This window comes from Jaculus jaculus, chromosome 1 (assembly GCF_020740685.1).
Source record: "Jaculus jaculus isolate mJacJac1 chromosome 1, mJacJac1.mat.Y.cur, whole genome shotgun sequence".
Lineage (NCBI taxonomy): Eukaryota > Metazoa > Chordata > Mammalia > Rodentia > Dipodidae > Jaculus > Jaculus jaculus.
This window is the reverse complement of record NC_059102.1, coordinates 191179878-191202034: the sequence shown is the minus strand read 5'-3', so window position 1 is coordinate 191202034 and position 22157 is coordinate 191179878. Positions and strand designations below refer to the sequence as shown.

At 39.6% G+C, this 22157-nt stretch overlaps 1 protein-coding gene across 2 annotated transcripts in view; it reads right to left on the bottom strand.

Moving 5' to 3' along the window:
- Window positions 1-14128: 14128 nt before the first annotated feature.
- Window positions 14129-22157, bottom strand: part of Galntl6 (polypeptide N-acetylgalactosaminyltransferase like 6) — a 1388055-nt gene continuing 1380026 nt past the window's right edge. For both annotated transcript variants that reach the window (XM_004657138.2, XM_045142386.1), the window contains exon 13: window positions 14129-15681. In XM_004657138.2, coding sequence (XP_004657195.1) covers window positions 15514-15681 — 168 coding nt within the window. In that variant the 3' untranslated portion in view covers window positions 14129-15513. The remainder of the gene's footprint in view (window positions 15682-22157) is intronic.

The following is a 22157-nucleotide window of genomic DNA, read 5'->3' as shown; positions in this document are numbered from 1 at the left end:
TGAAAACTAAAAAAAAAGCCTTTCTAATAAGGATCCACATATCCAAACACTTTACATACCCCAAAGTGTTGGCTGCATGGAATCTACTTTATAGTTCATCTTGTCCACATTTTGCTCAGTTAAAGAAAAGGATGGCCATATTTCCTAGTTTCTCCCATCTTGCTTTAAACATTTTCCCTCTATCATTAGGAATAACAGCACTGTTTCACCAGTTGTGTGGTTTGCACAATAAATTTTATGATGTTTGTATCTGAGAATCACTTGGCTAGGTTTTAAACTGGTGGAGGGCAGGGTTCCATTAAGTATTAAATATTAACAGCAAGTTACAAAGTAATTTCATTGTTCATGATAATATTTCATCATTACCATAGTCCTGTGAGGAATGTTTGGAGGGACTGGGTACTGGCCTAACTTGCATTGGGAAAGCAGGTCTGTTGTTGTTGTTGTTATTATTAGTGTGTATGTATTTTCAAGATAGGGTCTTGCTCTAGCCCAGGCTGACCTGGAATTCACTATGTGTTCTCAGTGTGGCCTCGAATTCACAGTGATCCTCCTACCACTATCTCCTAAGCGCTCAGATTAAAGGTGTGTGCCACCGTGCCTGGCTAGAGGCCTTTATTTATTTATTTTTAAATTGTCAAAAGAACAATGCTTTTACACAAGAAAGGGCATACATACAAGCTAAAAAAATGCAAAAGCACTTAGGTTCACATGGGGCTGGGCATTGCTGCCATGAAAGGGAGCCCAGGGACCCAGGGGTTTCCTTGTACCCAGGCTGCTGCCCAGCCTGAGGCTCTGGGGAGGGGGTAGCATCTCAGGCCCCATCCTGCCTCCTGAACTTCACATGTAGACAGCTGAAGAAGGTGAGTCCATCTGCTCTTCCGTGAAGTTGGCCCAAGAGTGACATCTGGAAACAGGTCTGCTCCCTGCAGGAGGGGGACAGTGCACCCCTCCATAATGAGATGTGCTTCATGACCATCTGAGCGCTTACACCTGGTGGTCCTTGTGAGACAGGAAAACATTTTCTGACTTAACACCCAACAGGGAGCCAAAGGCGCTTTCCAAGCCCACCACCCAAAGTCATTCACTCATGACTGTCAAAGGGGCCGTTATTTTTGACTGCTAATCAGACATTTGTTTTCTAGCTCTTCTCATCTTTAGCACTACCTCAAAGCCTTACTTCTATTGGTATTCAACAAACATTTATTAGGCTAAATTAGAGAGACTGTTGTGTCCTCAGAGAACAGTACTGACTGTGGATGGTTCCTGGATCACAGAAGCAATGCAAAAAAGTGAGTGCCAGGGAAGGCAGGATGCTGCTGTGAGATCCTCTGACTTTCTTAAGTGATCAAAGGAATGACACTGATGTTCTCACTTTCTTGATGGCGGAGACTCAGGGTTGGTAGAAACAAAGGAGAATTTAAAAAAGAAAGGAGAGGAGAAGCATGACTGAACAAAGGGCCTTGCATCTTGGTCAGCCCTGGGAGTGCAAACTGATGTTGCACCAAGGTAGAGTGATCCATCAACATCTTTAGAAGCTGCTGCTAGCCTCTCCTCAGAGATTTTTTTCTTCCAGGCCATTTGAAACCCTCGACCCCATTGGCTTCTTTTCTGGCAGCAGACTGATGTCTGAGGAATGGAGAAACAAGGTCATTAGCTCTCCTCCGGTTAAGTCCTTCCTGTCGTTCACCATAAAAGAACATCTTCTCTATGTCTTTTCTCAAACAGAGGCATTTATTATCCAGATGAATTGCTACAGAGATTGTTTTATTTTAAACATTTCAGTGGCCGAGTCCATAGTTATTTAATACTCATTTGAGCTCCCATTATTCACAAACCCTGTCTTCTGACTGAAGGCGGTTTGGAGAATGTGTACCTGACACTCGCCATTTGCTGGTGGGCAGACATTAATGAGAAGTGGCTCTTCGCTTCCACCACAGCCTTTCGTTTGTGAGGTCATTTCTTTGACATCTCAGTCACTCCGACACTTCCCTGCTGCTTCCCTGAGGACATTAAATAAGATTATCTTTAGGAAAATAAAGCATGGATTTTTTTTCCCCACTATGTCCACCCATTCCAAAAATATTTTCACCTACTTTTTACCACCTTCCTTTATTAGAATGAAGAGTGTTGGATAGAAATTCTATTTTTTATTTTTGTTTTTCTTTATTAGTTATGTCCATGTCCATACTCAATGTGTAAACAGCCATGTTGGTACCATCGTTAACCTCCTCCCTGTCTTACCCCTTCCAAAAGGACCCTTATGGTTGGGGAATATGGGCTGTGCATTGTGGGGTCAGCCATCGGTTATGGGGAAGAGACAATATCTCTGTTTATAATGTTCTAATTTGTGGCTCTAACAATCTTTCCACATCTTCCACGAATTTCCCTGAGCCATGTTGGGTTCATTTTAGGTCTACTTCAGTGATGAGGCCTTGAGAACCTCTGTCTCTGGATATCTGCTTTGGTAGGAGTTGAGTGTTCTCTGTATATATCTCTTCACCCTTGTACTGATACCAGGTTCACCAAAAAAGCAGCACTCATTTTTTTTACCTCCCCAATTACTCTATAGTTTCAGCTGGGGCCATCTGAAAAAGGGAAGCAAATTCTCCAATGGAGAATGAAGTCAGCACTAGATAAATGGGATAACCATGATTATTTTAGAGAGAATTTAATAAGTGTAGGCCCTCTTATAGCCCAAGATTGGAGGGAGCTTGATATTGGAAAGCAGACTTGATTTTTGGATATGGTTCTGACTTGTTTCCCAGTTCTAGCTGTGGGTTCTGTTCCACTGAGCAGATCTATTAGCCAAATCAAGAGTAGTTGGTTATCCACAATGGCTGTGTGCCACTATTATATTACACTTGGGTGAGCATCATGGCAGGTTGTTTGCTGCTGAATAGCTTAGACCATGAGTTGCTTGGACAGATGTTGATCATTTCCCCCCAGTTACTCATGTAGTACCCTCTGGCACTAGACAAGCTAACTGTGGGGGGAGTGACTCTTACAGATTCCAGTCAGATCTCTCCATGCTCTGTACCAACAGCATATGGTGTCTTTAACAGTAGAGTCTCACCATTAACCTTTGGTGGGTAATCAAGTGCTCTGACAGAAATCTGTCTTCTTCTGGGAAATCTTGTAAATCTCTGGTCAACAGCTCATTGTAGATGTTAACTACATCCTGGTACTGGGAGTTATAGGCCAGAGCCAAGGGAAAAAAAGGAAGAAAATGATAGGTAAGATAAGTAATATAAAAGAGAAAGAAATAAGAGAGAGAGAGAGGGGGGGGGGGAGGGAGAGGGAGAGGGAGAGGGCGGGCGAGAGAGAGAGAGAAAAGAACAGAAGAAGATTAAGGTAAGTCTTTATCATACCCTCTTCAGGGTCCTTTGATTCAGGTATTCCATCTAAGGACCTGAGGAAGATTCAACCTTTTAGTCTGTCTTTCAGGATATAGAATTTTATGGTACCATTTCCATTTGGGTCCAGTATTGTGTCCTCCCCTCTCTTACCCTCCCCCCCCCCCAATTTTCCAGTTCTCGAGATGCCTATTAGGTATGTCAGCATCTTGGGCAGATTCAGGTTAGGAGCCATGGATGAGTGAGACCATGCAATGATTATCTTTCTGTGATTGGATGCATTTGCTGAAAATGATCTGTTCCAAGTTTGACCATTTTTCTTCAAATTTCATTGTGTCATTTTTCCTTGCTGCTATGTAGAATTCCATCATGTAGCTATACCACATCTTGATTGTGCATTTGTCTAATGATGGAATTCTGGGTTGATTCTAGCTCTTAGCTATTATGAATGGAGCAGTTATAAACATTGTTGAGCAAATCTCTATGAACTGAGGTGTGGAGCTTTTAAGGTAAATGCCCAGTAAGGGAATACTAGTTCTGTTGGTAACTCTATAGTCACCCTTTTTAGGAGTCTCCATATTGTTTTCCATAGTGGTTGTACTATGTTGTACTATATTCACTATGTTGGTTCCCACCAACAGTGAATGAGGGTTCCTATTTCTCTGAATCCTCACCAGCATTTGTTTTCATTTGATTTTTTTTTTTTTTAATGCTTGCTATCCTTACTGGGGTAAGATGGTTATTTTAATTTGCATTTCCCTGATGATTAGAGATGATGAAAATTTTCTTATGTGTGTGTGTGCCATTTGTATTTCTTCCTCTGAGAACTCCCTGTTCAGTTCTCTGTCCCATTTTGTGAGTGGATTGTTTTATTTTTTATTGTTTAGGTTTTTGAGTTCTTTGTAGATTCTACAAATTAGGCCTCTGTCAGTTGTATAGCTAGCAAAATTTTACTCCCATTTTGTGGATAATCTATTGGCTCTGCTTATTGTATATTTGTCTGTGAAGAAACTTTTCAGCTTCATGAGATCCCAATGGTTGAGTGATTAAGTTCCTGAGCTACTGGGGTTTCATTCAGGAAGTCTTTTCCCATTCCTATATCATGGAAAGTTCCTCCTGTTTTTTCCTCTAAGAACTCCCTGTTCAGTTCTCTGACCCATTTGGTTAGTGGGTTGTTTGACTTTTCATTGTTTAGGTTTTTGAGTTCTAGAAATTAGGCCTCTTCTATTTTTATTTTTATCTTTATTTTTTTTTACACTTTAAAAAATGTATTTTCTACTATTTATCTTACGTGTGTGTATGTGTGTGTGTGTGAGAGAGAGAGAGAGAGAGAATGAATCCAGATGTGTGCACTCCTTTGTGCATGTGTGTAACACTGTGTGCTTGCACCGCTGTGCATCTGGCTTACGTGGGACCTGGAGATCCAAACATGAGTTCTTAGACTTCTGTGGCAAGTGCCTTAAACACTAAGCCATCTCTCCAGCCATATATTTTGGTTTCTTACTATTTTTAGTATAAAAGTTTGATTATGGCCCCTTGTCCTTTTGATTTATGATGTCATGTGTAGACTTTGATCTTAAGAGTTTTTCATCTGTATTTTTTTTTAACTATAAAATTAGAATGTTTGGTGCACTAGGTTATTGGTTCATAAGGACACTGTTTACTGGTGATAGAAATTTGAATAGCAAGCCATTGAAGTGAAACATGCTCCCCCCACACTCTTTTACATGCATCATTAGTACACACAATCATAAGAGAAAAATAGTTGAACAACAATGTGGTATACTTTGTATACCATTAGAGGATGAACTTTAAATAAACTGAAAAAAATGTTTTAAATTAAGGTTTTTGATGATAGGGATGAGGTAGAAATAACCTTCAAAAAAATCTTAGTATTTATGTACTGGCAGGTTGATTGACTGATACAGTCTTGCATATAGCCGAGGCTAGTCTCAAACTTGCCATGTAGCCCAGGATAGTTGAATTTCTGATCATCCTGCCTCTATTTCCAAAGTGCTAGGATTACAGAATATGCCACCAGGTCTGGTTTTAGGTGGTGCTGGATAACCAGACCCAGGGCTTCATGCAGGCTAGGCAAGTACTCTACCAACTGATCTACATCCAAGCCCCCAACTTTTATACTGAAGGAAAAGAAGATGTCAGTCCTCAAGCTCTAGAATTCAAACAGCAGAAATTCCAAGCTCTGCTTTTCCTGCTGCAACTGTTCCTAATGAAGTCACCAGACTGAATTGAACATAGTGAGATATTGTCACTTAAAAGACCAAGAAACAATAGCTCAGTCATAGCTTTATGAGGCACGTGAAATGAAGTTGGCTAGCTAGTTATTTGCCACCAGAAATTTATTTTCTTAAGAAAGACCTTGAGGATAGGCATAGTCTGCACTATATATTGAAAAAAAAAAAAAAAGCCAGACCTGGTGACACATGCCTTTAATCTCAAATGTAAAGTGAATTATTTAGCCAACCTATGTCTATTTTATTTTTTGAAAATAAAATATCATATATTTATTTGTGAAGAGAGAGGGAGAGTGAGAGCACACCAGGTCTTTTTACCACTGCAAATGAAATCTAGTTGCTTGTGCCACTTTGTGCATCTAGCTTTATATGGAAATTGAACCCAGGCCAACTGGCTTTAAAAGCAAGTGCCTTTAACCATTGAGCAATCTCCCTGGCCATTAATTGTTGTTTTAAAATTTATTTATTACAGAGAGAGTGAGACAAAGAGGCAGATTATATATATATTTTATTATATATTTTTATTACATATATATATATGTATATATATATATATATAATATATATATATACATACACACAATCTGCTTCTTCATATATATGGAGAGAGAGAAAGAGAGAATGAGGATTTCAGGGTCTCTAGACACTGCAAATAAACTCCAGATGCATGTGCCATCTTGTGCATCTGGCTTACATGGGTCCTGGGGAATCAAACCTGGGTCTTTAGGCTGCACAAGCAAATGCCTCAACCATTAAGCCCTCTCTCCAGCCCAATAATTTAATAACTAATGACAGGCTTCATGTCAGGCATTTAAGGTAAAGGTCTTGACCTATTAATTATACTTTAATTGAGAATTAAAAATATATTTTGTTGATAGTTTTCATACATGTACATAATGTAACTTGATCATAATGGCCTTCTATTGTTTTCTTTTGTCTGCCTCTCCCAGCCCCCTCCCACTGAACCCTCTCTCTTTCCAATTAGTCCCTCTGTATTTTCATGTCCCATTTATTTGTCCTCTTTCATCACGCATAGCAACATGTTGATGGACCCAATATTTGCCAGTGACAACAGATGCTACGAGGTCAGGAATGCAATGGCCACCTTGTGTCCAGATTACAGCATTCCAAACCATTCCTCCCCATCCTTTGGCTTTTACCTGTCATCTCTTCCACAGTGTTCCCTGAGCCTTGATGGTGATAAACTGTCATTTCTTCTCAGCACCTTGATGAGTTTTGGGTCTCCCCACTTGTTACTGATATCTGACCAAAAGTAAGAGCCGCACTAGTCTATGGGCATAAGCATAAATTTAACTGAGAAGTTTAAGTGAGACTATAATACTGCCTATTTTGGTTTTCCAGTTTTATGATCTTGCTTTACAGACCTTTATGGCAGGAATTTCTTCTGGCTGTAATAAATATTTGAGTGGTTATTCACATTTGAATTTTCAGTAAATTGTGGTTTTATCACTCCTCCTCCTCTTTGTGTGTGTGTGTGTATTTGTGTATTTGTGTGTAGGTCAGAGGACCACCTCAAGACATTGGTTCTCTCTTTTCACCTTATTTGAAATAGGAACTTCCTTATTGATTTTGCTATTGCCCTCGAGCTTCAGGATCCTTCTGACTCCACCTTCCATTTTCCTAGGTGTGTTTGGATTACAGACATGAGAGCAACTTGTGTTCATCTATATGTGGGCTCTGGGGATTAGAACTCTAGTTGTTAGGTTTACACATCAGATGCTTTTAACCATTCAGGCATTTTTCCAGTCTCATTTTTATCACTTCTAATAGATAATATTCACATACAGTTAATGGTTTCTAAGCATATTCAACATTAATAAAATCTTCCTTAAAAAGATATTTTCAAGATGGTGAGACTGTTGGTCCAAGAAGATGCTGTAAGCATCACTTAAGAGCTTGTTAAAAATATAAATTTTTAAACCCCATGTCATACTGAAAGAACCAGAGACTCAGAGGGTTTCAGACCAGTAGTCAGTTTTAACAATCCTCCAGGTGCTTTAAGGGCTAAAATTTAATAACTACTGCCCTAATAAAAGCTAGAGGAGTTTGGAAATAAAATATTCTTGGACTTATTCCTCTCAAAGTAAATTTAGCTTTGGATTGCAACCAACCATTCTTCCAGTCATCTGCAGCCCATATTCCTGAGCAAGACAACCATGTCAGAGAATTAACTTGGATTTAATGGTGGTGAGAAATTAAGAGCTGGGTAGAAAGCAATTAATTATCTGTTTGATTGCACAATTATCTACTTAGCACCCTCTCCAGAAATTCTTATTTATTGAATTTGGGATAAAACCTAGTGGTATGGTCTGAATATTTGTAACCTCCTCAGTTCCTAGGTTGAAATTTTAATTTTCGAGGTCAGTATGTTAGAATGGGGGATTTGAGGAATATGTTATTGAGAGACCAAAAAGAAATAATGCGTGAATAATTAAACAATGGTACTGCCATTTTAGGACAAATCATTGTGAGCAAAAGGGGAGCCCAGGCTGGGCTCAGATAAGGAACTAGCTGACTAACATGCTGACCTTTACTTCTGTAACTCATACTCACTTGTTCAACAGGACATTCCAGAAATACTTAGCTATGGGGGCCTCCAGCCTCTTGCAAAAGATAGGTCTGCAAGCAGTCTGCTGACCAGAGATAAGCAACTAGAAATGTTCCCGCACATGCCTTCTTGGAACCAATCATTTTAAGAGATGCAATGTGATGCAACCCCTTTGTACCCTTCCCACTCTTTTCCTTTATAAACCCCTACTTTTAGAAGGTCAGGGCTCTCTCCCACTCCTTCTGCGTTGGTCTGTGTGGATAGAGAACCTGCTTAAGACTGACATTAAAAGAAACCTGTTGCTTTTACATTCGAGTGTCTCCACTTCTGTGGTGGTCCTCTGGGTGACTCCTGGGTGACTGGGGGTCTTGGCTCCTGGTCAGGGGTCTTGGCACAACAGTTATGTCATGAGGAGGTGTGCAGAATCTTCATAATTAGTGCTCGTTCTTTTTCAAGAAATCTTAGAGAGTTCTCTTGCCAGTGAGGACACAGACTGAAAACCAGAAGTTGGACCCTTATCAGTTACTGAATCTACCTTCATGTTTATCTTGAACTTTCCAGGTTCTAGAACTGTGAGAAATAAATTTCCACCTAGGGTTTGGTACATTCTTTGGCAATGTGAATAGATGACATCATCCAACAGTCTATCATCTTAATAAGAACCCCTAACAGAAAAAACTGCCATGGAAAGATAGCTTCAGTTGTGTAAGAGACAGACATAGCAGGGCTTTCGAGAAATAAGATGATTGAAAGAAAGTGTGTGTGTGTGTGTGTGTGTGTGTTTGAGTTAGAGTATCTACCTTGTAGCTCAGGCTGGCTTACAATTCACCATATAGCCCAGGCTAGCCTTGAATTTATGGCTATCCTGCCTTCGCCTCCCTTTTAAATGCCTGGATTATAGGTGTAAGCTACAGTGCCCTAGGAAATAAGGTCAGTGTAGAGCTTTATTGCAAAGTACATGCAAATTCTCTGCATAATGGTTGTATTTTTTATTTTTTGGTCTCCTGAGGACTGAGCTCATTAATCATCACAAAGTACACAGTATTTGCTTTAGGGTCTATCATCCACAGCTAGACAAATAGCTTTAGTTGATCACTTCTTTTCTTAAAATTACCCTGAAAATCTCATTAAGAAGGATTAATTCTGGATTTAGGCTGGTGTTTTTACTTTAATAAGCTTGTAGGAAAACCAACAAAAACATAGGTGCAAAGAAGAGCAAACATAATAACACAGATTCAAGATGAGGCAGTGTCACACTAAAATGCCACACATTTAATTTTGCAGCAGATAAGTGACACTATAATGACATATGATGTACCCTGGACAGTGGAAGGTGCAGGGTTCAAGGTATCACAAGGTCTTGACACTGGTAACTTACTGTATGATTTTGACTTAGCAAACTTCTTTACATTGAGTCATATAGTAACTCCATAAGGATACTAATATTACTACTATAGAAGCAGTTGTGAGGCAGAATGAGATAAAATTGTTTTGAAAAGCAAAGGCAGTAATGAAATAGAACATATTATCATGATGCAATGTTTAATGTGTCTATTAATTCATGTTGGGGATCTACCATCTGTATCTTGGAAAAGTATAATATGACATTTGATTTCAAGTAAAATTTTAAAAGTGTAAAAACCCCATTTAAATTAGAATTATCATAATTCAGCAAAAAAAGGGTTAGGCAGATTTATGAATTCTTGATAACAAATCTTCCATTAAGTAATTTTAAATAACCAGGTGAATGCAATAAACAGTTATCAATAGAGTGATTTCAGTCTATTTGAAGTGCAGTGATGCTTCTAGCAAGTTTCTTACATAGCACACCAGTAAGCACAAGAAGTCTTAACCTTCCACAGGCAGGTGTGAGATAAATAGGGCAAACATGCAATTTGTTATGTAAATGAGGTCACTTTTAAGAGTAAAAGGTGGGCACTATGAATAATTACATAGGGCCAGAAGGCTTACACCAAAACTATTCCTGGAAACTCAGGATATCCACTACTTAGTAATGGAAAGCCCCTCACCCCAAGGTGACTGGTGTCAGAATAAAATCATTTGCAGTAAGATTCTGACACATAGCCAGCCTTTCTGTGCTGTGTCACTCATTGTACTTTGTCGCACTGAATGGATGTGGAGCATGAAGCACTGTGGAAACCCCAGGAATCTCTTATGCAATAAGCTGGCGGGAAGGACCTTGGGTAGGAGGGATCCAAGCAATGTCTCCAGGTTTCTGTGAAGTATCAAACATGTGCCTGAGCTGTAGTTGCTGAGAGGATACAGAACCAGACACGCCAGTCTGGAATGTCAAGTGCAGAGAGGAGTGAATGCAAATAAAATCTTCAGGCCAATGTCAAGTCACCCAAATAAAGTTGCAAACAGCTTCCAGTTCTGCAAGCAAAGGCTATAGACATAAATCAAAGAGCAATCTTCCAATGCCGGCAGTGTGGGAACAACTGGCTGCTGGTCACACTTCAGGGTCCTCAGTCACAGCTTCACACATGGAGAGTAATTCCTGTCAGAGATGTCATCTGAGACTGATGACAGCAAAGGTAGAACTTGTCCATGGGGTGAAAAGAATGGCTGCACACACCTACATCTAGAGCTACAGTGTGCTTCTCACCATTTATGTGTACTCCCAAGATTGTAAGGAATCACTTTGAAACATTTCCCTTAGAAATGTTCCTCTTCATGATTTATATTAAATGCCCTGCTTCCAGAATATCTCCAGCACCTGTTTATGTAAGTATATTGCAGCCTTATATTCTTGTCAGGCTAAGAACCAGAACAAGTGTTTACTAAGCAGCTCCCTAAGGATAAATCAATATTCAATGTCATATTATTTAGGATAGTCCTAAATTCTGAATACACACACACACACACACACACACACACACACACACACACACACAACATTCCTCTGCATGTGAGGGCAGAGGTACCACTGACCCTCAGGAAAAGACTCTGTATCACTCAAGTCAGAGAGTTCAAAGCACATCTGACAGCTTTGCCATCAACTGTTTTCTGAGTCTTGAAGTGTGTGAGGACCTGGGCCAGGAATGTTATAATGACACATATGAGCCTCTGTCATTGCTGGGCAACAGGCCTTATAAGTGTCATTGACTCTTTTGATGGATCTGTTATCTTTATAGTGCTGGGTTTTCAAGTAAAAAGATTCCTTTTTGCTTTTTTTCTTATGAAATCAGTTATAAGAAGATTGAAATAAGGCTGGAGAACATGCTTAATGGTAGAGCACTCACCTACTATATTTGAGGCCCTGAGTTCAGTTCCCAATATTGAAAAAAAATTGAAATTTTTTATCTGGATGAAAGAAGCATACTTATATCTTGACAGCTGTTTTCTTTTAAAACATATACTTACCACTAAAACAAATGGTTGATGGACCAAATCAAGTTTATTTGGTTTCATGTTTTGTAAGAAAAGTGGAAAGAATGGGCCTAACACTTTTTTCACTGATGATAAATGCATTTGTGTAATCCATTTATTATATAAAGTTCTATGTTATCAATTCACAAAATAATCCTGGAGCTCTCATTATTCATGGAGGCTTCTGATAGAATGAATACATTTAAAAACAGTCATGTGATCAGATTAGTGTTTTAACTAATTAACAGTAGACATAGAAGCCAATACATTATTATTGCCATGGTACTTATCCAGTCTGGTAAAAAGTATAAATCCCACAGTTAGTTCATAATTAGTTTTAACAACATAGCTTTCTCTCTGTAAATACATAAAAAGGATTTTAAAAATTATCTTCTAACTTCTCCCCAGACTGTTTATTCTGATGGAGAAGTAGCAATTTCTGTGGCCAGATAAACTTTATAATTTGCCTTCCATTCTGATGAACGAGAGGATGAATAATCTGGTAACTTTCAAAGCTTTTCATTTCCAGGCACAATAGTCCTCTGAGGGACTGCTCAGTGTCTTAGCCAGTGAAAAGTGCACACACACAGTTTTATACTTTTCAGAATGATGTTTCAAGGAAGTAGAGTCTCAGACCTTCATTAGTTCTGGAAATATGTCTTAGGGGGAGATAGATAGCCAGTAAGGAGAGAGGGCCCAAAGAGAAATACCATTTGCCTGTGTGCTTCAGTAGAACCTGAGTTCAGCCTAAGCAATCAGCTCTCCTGCCATCTTCTCCAGAGCCTGTTCCTAGCCTAGACCAAACAGCTGTATCTCATGCTCACCTGAGCTTAAAAATACAGCCCACCACAATAAGATTATAAATAGATCCTTACAGATAGGCAAGGCCTCTTTCTGGCTCTTCACCTCTCCTGCACTTCCAGGTCCCTGCTCTGGTAAGTGCCCCTCACTTTGGCCCTGTGGGCTTATGTGGTTGGGGGAGGTACCCCAATCCCTACTGCCACATGGGCTCCCTGACCTCTCCTGCCCTCTACCTTGCAGGAGCTCTTTGTACTTCTCTTTTCCTCTCTTAAATCTAACAACTCCCCTTTGACATTTTTTCCAGGCTTGTGTTCAATTCCCACATGGGCTCTCAGACCATCCATTCCTCTTTCCTTAGGACTCTTCCTAGTTCCCCTGACTTCCCGCCTAAATGTAATAGTTCTTAAACTGTCCTTTTCAGTCTGTTTCATTGTAATTGTTTGTTAAAAACAGATATAAAATTCAGGCTTTGGAGTTTAAGGACTTTTCCTGAAGCACCGCAAACCTGTTACATGTCCTTCCCTAGGCCTCTTGGTTGCTATGCCTTCTACTCAGGGGCAGATCCTCTAGGTTCCATGTTGTTCTGTGTATGGTCTACATGTGCACACATTTACCTATGGCTTCACTGAAGTTTTAATCTTGGACTTAGTGTATCAAGTGTCCTTCTGCTTTTTAAAATTAGTTTTATTTTTAATAATCATTTACTCAGGGTAGGAAACCAATCTTAGCTGATGATTATGTGTCACACTAAAATAATGCAATACTTGGGCTTTCTCAGGGACATTGCCTGGCTAGGCAACCGTGATTATCACATCCTAAGAGACCATTGCAAATCTGGGCTATTCAGGATGCAGAACCCAGGGTTGTCTCTTACAATTGTAAATAGCAATCAACTGTGTAATGACATAATGTGAATTTTTACAGGCTCATCTAATTCTCTGCCAGGTTGCTCTCTGAACACTTGTGATAAATCTTTACCCACTCCTTAGAATTGTTCAACACACAGGTTAATTTCCCATTATTGATTTCCTTTGTTGCGCATCCTGAATGCTTCAAGACTACTTGGCCTATACAAAATATCTTCTGTGATAGTAGGCTTATGAAGTATAACTGTTCAAAAGAATCCTTGAAAACTTGGCAAATATAACAATATAACTCCCAGCTATTAGCAAGGCAGTTTACCTGAACAATTTTGATTAGATTTTGAGGAGATAATTAAAATCATGCATGTTTACAAGAAGAGGCTTAAGATATTAAGGTGTCTGAATACCTTTGTGGACATCCCTAGGGAAGCATACCTAGTGACTGCAAATTCCAAGTTAAATAGAAGTAATGAGAACCACCTTGGGCCACATAGCAAGAGCACAGGAAACAAACAGAACTAAATGTCAGAAGACCCGCCCACCCTGCCAGGAGCTGAGTTTCTCTGGCCTTTTGCTTGTCTTCAAAACAAAACAAATGAAAAAAAGAATTCTATCTTCTGGGTCTCCCCAGTCCTAAAATCCATAGGTCTATATCTAAGTTGACATAAATTCTTAACAAAAACATCATGCTGAGAGCTGGAGAGATGGCTTAGTGGTTAAGGTGCTTGCCTGCACAGCCTAAGAGCTCATGTTCAAATCTCCAGGTTCCATATGAGACGCAGTGATGCAAGTGTGCAATATCGCACATGGGGTCGCACATGTCTGGCATTTGTTTGCAACTGCTGAAGGCTCTGGTGCACCCATTCTCTCTCTGCCTCTTTCTCTTTCCCTCTCTCTCCCAAATAAAAGAAAAAAAATTAAAAAACAAAAAAAAAGTCAAGCTAAAAAAGCAATAAAAACGACTTTGTACCCAGGAAAACTTGAGAACTGTGTAGTGAACCTGATTTTTTTTTCTTTAGAGACCCATCTTGATACCTGTATATTCTTCCTCATCATTATTAAGAAGTAAAATCTTTTAAGGACTAAATAGTCTATTGAGTTTTGAATTATCCCCTTTTTAAGAACCCCTGAAATATTGCCCCATTAGCAGAAAGTAGTGTCATAAGCATTTTATTAGTGGTAATTCTGTTTGTGAGCTTCCAAATAAAGGAACAACATTGTTATTATCGACATTAGAAAAAAAAATTCCAAAACTAATAATTAAGTAAAACCACCTTTAAGTTCACAGCACTGATGAAATAGCATAGAAGTGAATGAAGCCATTTTCATGTGTCATTTGGAGTGTAGATTTATTTGGGTTCAAGAATTGCCTAAACAAATTACATCAACCTCACTCCATTGCCTTCCTTAATAAAAAATCATGACTGGACAAACATCAGACTTTTAAAATTGTAAAAATAATAGAAAAGTAAAAATAGATTGCCAAGGGCATTTTTTCTCCTGCTTATGGCATTTTGCTGCTTCTGCGATATCTTTCTTTCGAGTAACTGGGTAGCATGGTTGTTGTTTTTTACTGGATTCATACATGGGCACTGAATTAGAACTTCAGCTAATTTATGGGGTGTGGACTTTTATGAGCCTCCAGAAACTTAGGTAACATTCTAAAGGGATGGCGAACATAAGTGAGAGAATGTCCTTTAATTCTTAGAGGTGGCACCCTTAATTAAACATAAAACAAAAGAAAACAATAGTATGAACACTCTAAAATCATCTGCAGCACTTGTATGGGTTAAACCTGCGTAACCCATTCTTGGTCAGAGAATGGCACCAGAGAGCACGGCTCACCCCGTAAGCGCAGCTGGTTCTAAACCTGTGTGCGGTCCTCAGGTTACCAGAGCAGTCATGCACTCTGTTCCACCCCCCTCCCACCCGGCGAATAGGATCCATTCATAGCTACTCACTACTGCAGGATTTGACCTGAGAAATGCTAGGATTTGTTAACTCAGCAGTTGTGGTGAAAAGTCCCTAAATAATCTTTTCCCTTGGCCAGCAAGGGAACTGCTAGTCTTGAGTTCTCAGAAGCAGCTGGTGAGGTTCTCAGCCAAGTTCCTCAGATGCAGGAAGTTGTTCAAGACAACCTGTGGTGACATGGCATCTGCAGATCTTTAACCCAGGCTTTTTGGATCTAGGACGTATTATTCCTGACTCCTTTGACCCAGACGCCAGTGAAGATATAGTTCAGCATTAGTAGGGAACTATTCTTCTTCCCTCCTTTCTTTCTATGAGCTACCATAGTGGCTAGTTTTTTCTAAAACAGTCATGTTAATGTGTTCAAAAATCCACTGTTGAGTCTCAGAGAGAGGGTCACATCTGGCCATGAAAATCTTCTTCTCGGCAGGGTTGGAGTCCATGCAGCTGTTACTCACGGGGTGAAATAACGTTCTGTCCTGGAGAGATGAGAAAGAAAAGATGAACATAATATATGGTGAATGATTAGAGCCCAGAATATGTCAGATATTTGTTTATATACTCAGAGTCTAAATAGACCAGATCACATCAGACAATAGTTGGTTTTATAGATTCTACAATCTCCAGGAAGGTTCAATATAAAATTTTTAAAAAAATTCATTTTTTTTACAAAATTAATCCATTTATTTAATGTTATGTGGTGAGCATTTTGTTGAATATTCAGATTCTGAAGATAAGTATGTGGGACTACTTGTCAGGTATCTAATAATAAAGCTATCTGGGGAGAAACATGATATGAACATACACACACACATGGAGAAGAGCCAATTTTCTCGACTTTCAGTTGAATGTCTAGTGGGAAAGGCAAATAGAAAATAAATAGGAGTGAAAGCGCCAGGTTGCTCAGCTGTCCTCTTCAGAACATGAATGAGGTGATAGGGACAAGTGATACACAGGCGAAGCTGAATGTTGAAAGTCAAATTTGAGCTGGAGAGATGGCCCAGCGGTTAAAGGGACTTGAATAAAAAGCCTGCTGGTCTGGGTTTGATTCCCTAGTACACATTTAACTCCATATACACAAAGTGGTACATGCATCTGGAATTTGTGTGTATTGGTGGGAGGCCCTGGCACACCCATTCTCTCTTTTTCCCTCTTTCTCTCAAATAAATATTTTCTTTTCTTTTTTTTTTTAAAGCATTTTTATGTATTTATTTGAGAGCGACAGACACAGAGGGAAAGACAGATAGAGGGAGAGAGAGAGAATGGGCGCACCAGGGCTTCCAGCCTCTGCAAATGAACTCTAGACGCGTGCGCCCCCTTGTGCATCTGGCTAATGTGGGACCTGGGGAACCGAGCCTCGAACCGGGGTCCTTAGGCTTCACAGGCAAGCGCTTAACCGCTAAGCCATCTCTCCAGCCCATCAAATAAATATTTTTTAAAAAGTTAAAATTGTTAGCCCTCAAGTTCTAGTGTCCTCAATCCTTTCTTGATGTTTCAGGTGTTGCAATTATGTGGTTCTGGTGGTTTTCTGTACAAAGAAGGAGGTACTATGTACTTAGAAAACAACAACAACAACAAAATGCCTAAGCAATTAACAGCTCAGTAAATGAAAAGTGCTCCCTTGCAGGGCATCGAGTTGAAGTAGTAAGCAAGCTCATTGTCTTACCAGGTTCTATTAACACACACCCTCTTTCATTGCACTGTAGGAAGAGAAAGCACCGTGGAAGGAAAAGGTCTTCCTTACCTGGAATCAAGTAATGTTTTATTATTCAATTTAGGAGATATTTAGGAGGTTCAGCAACTTCCTTTAAGAGCTTTTAAAAGTAAGAGTTTATCAGCCACCCTTTGTAAACATTTATGGGTTGTTCCTGGATTTAAAGACTCATTCTCATTCAAACCAATATTTAATGTCCTTTTAGAACTGGGATGTTTGCGCAGTATATCGTTGTGAGAAGGGGAGGAGGAATAAGGAAGAAGAAAGGAAACATGCCTGTAATTTACTTCCTGAGTTTCTGTTTTTAGTGTAAAAAAAAAAAACTCTATGCCTAATACAAAGATTCCTATCCTCTTCTGCTCTCCTTAGAGGCAAAGTTTCTTTCTTTCTTTACTTTTCTTTTTTTTTTTTTTTTTAAGAGAGAGTGAGTGTGAGAGAGAATTGGTGTGCCAGAGCCTCAGCCTTCGCAACTGATGCTTGCGCCACCTAGTGTGCATGTGCGACTTTGCAATTGCCTCACTTTTGTGAGTCTGGCCAAGGTGGGATCCTGGCCAATGTGGGATCTAGAGAATTGAACATGGGTCCTTAGATTTTGCAGGCAAGTGCCTTAACTGCTAAGTCCTCTCTCCAGCCCCTAGAGGAAAAGTTTGAGTTTCTTATACATTTGTGGTCCTAACACACAGGGAGCCTGAGATCTCCTTACCATCAGATATCCTGCTTCATTAGCTCCACTGCTATCTGACTCAAGGCAAAGACTGGAGAAAGTCTTCCTCTGGGGTGGAGGTGGAAGATTCTAGGACTGAGGCCATACCCTCACCATCCCCCACCTTGGTCTTTTTTTCTTGAGGTCATGGATGCTTGGTAGGAAGATTTCTTCTGGCCTCTATGGCTCTTTAGGGAGCATTCTCTTTTCTTGTCTTTACCTCTACTCCTCAGCATTTCTGAAAGCTCCCAGCTCAATTAGTAATATCTTAGCTATATGGATCTGGTTTGTTTGTTTCAAAGAGCATTCTTTTCCTTCCTTTCTTTTCTCTTTTCCTTTGTTTGAAGTGCTGGGATTTCAGGCCAAGACCCCAGGCACACTAACCTACTGTTCTATTACTGAGCCATACCACATGCCCTTTGGAAGATTCTGAAAATGTGGGCTTAAGAAATGTCTTAGTGGTTAAGGGGTTTGCCTGCAAAGCCAAAGGACCCAGTTCTATTCTCTAGGACCCACATAAACCAGATGCACAAGGGGGCATTTGGTTCTAGAGTTTATTTGCAGTGCATGGAGGCCCTGTTGTGTCATTTTCTCTCTCTCTCAAGTAAATAAATAAATAAATAAATAAATAAATAAATAAATAAATAAATAAATAAAAATATATTTTAAAAAAGAAGATTCTGAAAATGTAAGGGATATTCTGTGTTAACTGTTAAGTCTTAACCTTCTTTGCTTCATGAACTTTCTTTCCCTCTTCACTGTCTGCATTTTCTCATCATTACCTTCATCAATAGCTCAGTTGGGACCTCCAGATGCTCCATTTCCCCTTAATAACACATATTCCCATGAAACCTAAACAACACGAAAAGAAAGAAGTAGAATGTGTCTGTTCTCTTTCCTTCACCAGCTTGTGCATGCCAGCACACAGGAAAAGGCCAAACCAGAGCTTCTGAACATTCCATTTGTTTTGAACATTCATTTCTGAACCATAAAGTGATCCTGTTTTCCCAGATCCCATGTAAGAACACTTGTTCTGACAAGCACAGGTGTATTCTTGGGTGTAGCAATATAGACAGGCTATGCAAATCTAGCATGGCCCTGAACAATCCAGAACTTATACTTTGTATTCTCATAAAAGTTGGGAAATGAATGGAATTCCTTACACTTATCTATGTTGAAGAAGGATAGCATGAAGGAGTGGCTTATGCAAATCTCTAATATTTCTCCCAGCCATAAAATGAGTACTTTATTCCAAAGTTTGTTGTTGGTGACAGATACAAATGACAGGGTGTCAGACTAGATACCCTCTGCACTTTGAGTAGAGCAACAGTGGTTTTTATTTATTTATTTATTTTTGTGGTTTTTCGAGGTAAGGTCTCACTCTAGCTCAGACTGACCTGGATTTCACTATATAGTCTCAGGGTAGCCTTGAACTCTTGGTGATCCTCCTACCTCTGCCTCCCGAGTTCTGAGATTAAAGGCGTGCACCACCATGCCCAGCGAGCAACAGTGTTTCTCACCCTTGTCTCTGGAATGTCCAGCGCACCACAGACGTGAGGCTTCTGGGACCATATCAGCCTTCCCTAGCATGCATCTGTCACTTTTGACCTTGGGACTACATAATTGCCAGCTATTTGCTTTTGCTAAGGCAAGCTTTTGGATGGCTAAATGTCTTTACTGATGCTTTTCGTGGCTGAAATTAGGTCACCGGACTGAGTAATCATTCTCTAAGTATGTCCTTTGTTCCATGACAGCCCTTTCTCCTTCCCTTGAGAAACATCCCTCCTGACAGTGACGGCTGTTAACAGAATGGAGTACAGTTGAATAGACTTCTGAGTACTTTGGCCATTTGATGTCCTGACAATCTTCCACAAATGATGAAAGATGTTCATTTTCTGCCTTTGACTAGATTGTTCAAGTCCTGAGGGAAGGCACAACAATAACCCTGGCTGTTTCCATCTGCTCTAGATGCACTTGTTCCTTGTTTTCTTTTTCCTTTTTTAAAGACTTATTATTTTGTTCTTTATCTAAGAAAACAAGATGGTATTGAGCAGTAAATATCTAAGTTCAGAACCAGGATTACTGAATTGTCTTCTATCATCAATTCCCGGTGCCAGCCAGTCAGTGTATGCAGGCAAGTATGGATGGGATGTTTCAGGAAGCACATTGAAAATCACATAGCTTCAAAGCTGGCCATGGGTTTGATTGGCATTCCACATCTGATGATACTTACTGGTTTTCATACTTACACAAAGCCTGAGCTTTAAAAGAATGAGTGAGCTGTAGAAAACAGTGCAGATTGTGCTTGAGGTCGTGAAAGAGCAAAGATGCAAAGGTAATAAAATAGTCATGAGTGCACATCTTATGGAAAGAGGACTCTGAGGCTGAGAGAGCACACAGCTGAAAGGACAGCATAGCACTGGGTAAAAAGGCTAGGATTTCTAGCCGGGCGTGGTAGTGCACGCCTTTAATCCCAGCACTCGGAAGGCAGAGGTAGGCGGATTGCTGTGAGTTCGAGGCCATCCTGGGACTCCATAGTGAATTCCAGGTCAGCCTGGGCTAGAGTGAGACCCTACCTCAAAAAACAAAACAAAACAAACAAACAAACAAACAAACAAAAAGTCTAGGATTTCTAAGGGAATTTGGATAAATTACAGTCAGTCCACTTACTTGCTATGTTATTTTGTACTTATTTAATTCTATGGACCTTAGCTTACTCATTTAGAAAGTGTAGATAAGGGGCTGGGAGAGATGACAACTTGGGTTCAATTCCCCAATACCCATGTAAAGCCAGATACATGTGCATTTGAAGTTTGTTTACAGTGGCAAGAGGCCCGGGTCCCCCCACCCTTACTCCCTTTTTTTCTTGCAAATAAATAAATGAATTAAATGTAAAATTGCTGGGAAATGCCCTATGTATGAGTAACTATGTCATAGTTTCCCTTTCCCCTCATTTATTTTTAGTTATAAAGCAGCCCCATTTCTGAAAATCAGAATGTACTAACCATCTGGTCTGAGACCAGCTATTCAACATTAAGTTGTATTTTCTGAAACCCTGGAAAAATAGAATTTGAAAAATTATCTTCTGACTCAACCAGTTATCCACATTGCATAACAGTACCTTCCACTTTAAGCAAAAGGACTTGGGTAACAAAAGAAATCTAAGGCTATGAAATGAGCTTTGGTGCCTAACTATGCTCAGAGTTTGTAGCTGACCCATGTGTTTAGGTTGACATATAGTTATCTTGTGAGCTTTGTGAAATAAAGACCAACTTGGTAGGGTTGTTTTGCTTATTTTTACTAGACTACATTATTCAGGCCTCTACAGATATTTATAAAGTACCTTTTATTTTTAATTTTTAGATTATATTAAGAAAAAGTCATAGAAAGATAACCAAAGGATATCCTCTAGACCAACAAATGGAGGATACAAAATAGGTAAACAATAAATGTTTGGAGTAAAATAAAGTCAGTGAAGGTGAAGAAGAAGGTGAACATAAAATAACGTGAACATTATGCATTTGGTTTATTTAAAAATGATATTTTGCTGTGTAGTGGTGTAAACCTTTAATTCCAGCACTTGGGAGGCAGAGGCAGGAGGATCACTGTGAGTTCAAGGCCATCCTAAGAATGCATAGTAAATTTTGGGTCAGCCTGGACTAGAGTGAGACCCTACCTCAAAAAGCCAAAACCAAACGAAAATCCAAAATCTATATTGGACAGCTCCTACTTGCCAGGCACTATTTTAGATACTGAGATATATCAAAGAACTTAAAAACCCTTCTTATTCTACACTATCTTCTTCCCCTCTTTTTGCTGGTACCTACTAATTATACAAAGTAATGGGTTCCATTCATATTTCCACATACACCTTTCTTGTGCCCCTGCCTCTTCTGCTGATCCCTTCTTCCTCCCCAATAGTACCCCTTCTATTTTCTTTTCATCTTTTCAGTTAGCATAGAGAGATTTAGGTATCATTGATTCTGTCATTTTCAATACCATTTTTCAGTAAATTCTCCTGCCCCCTCTTCTCCCAAGATTCCCTCCTCCTCATTGCCCTTCCTCTAATTTTCTCCTTTATTCCCCTTATATATGCATATAGATATGAGGGAGCTATCTCAAATAATTAGAAGTGGCACTCCAATACAACCCAACTATACAACTCTTGGGCATATTCCCCGAGGACTCCACACTCTACTACAGGATACTTGCATATCCATGTTTGTTGCTGCTTTCTTTACAATAGCTAAGAACTGGAATCAGCCTAGATGCCCATCAACAGATAAAGGATAATGAAAATGTAGTATATAGCCGGGCGTGGTGGCGCACGCCTTTAATCCCAGCACTCGGGAGGCAGAGGTGGGAGGATCACCGAGAGTTCAAGGCCACCCTGAGACTACATAGTGAATTCCAGGTCAGCCTGAGCCACAGTGAGAACCTACCTCGAAAAACCAAAAAAAAAAGAAAAGAAAAAAAAAAAGAAAATGTAGTATATACATACACAATGATATTCTACTCAGTGGTACATAAAATGAAAT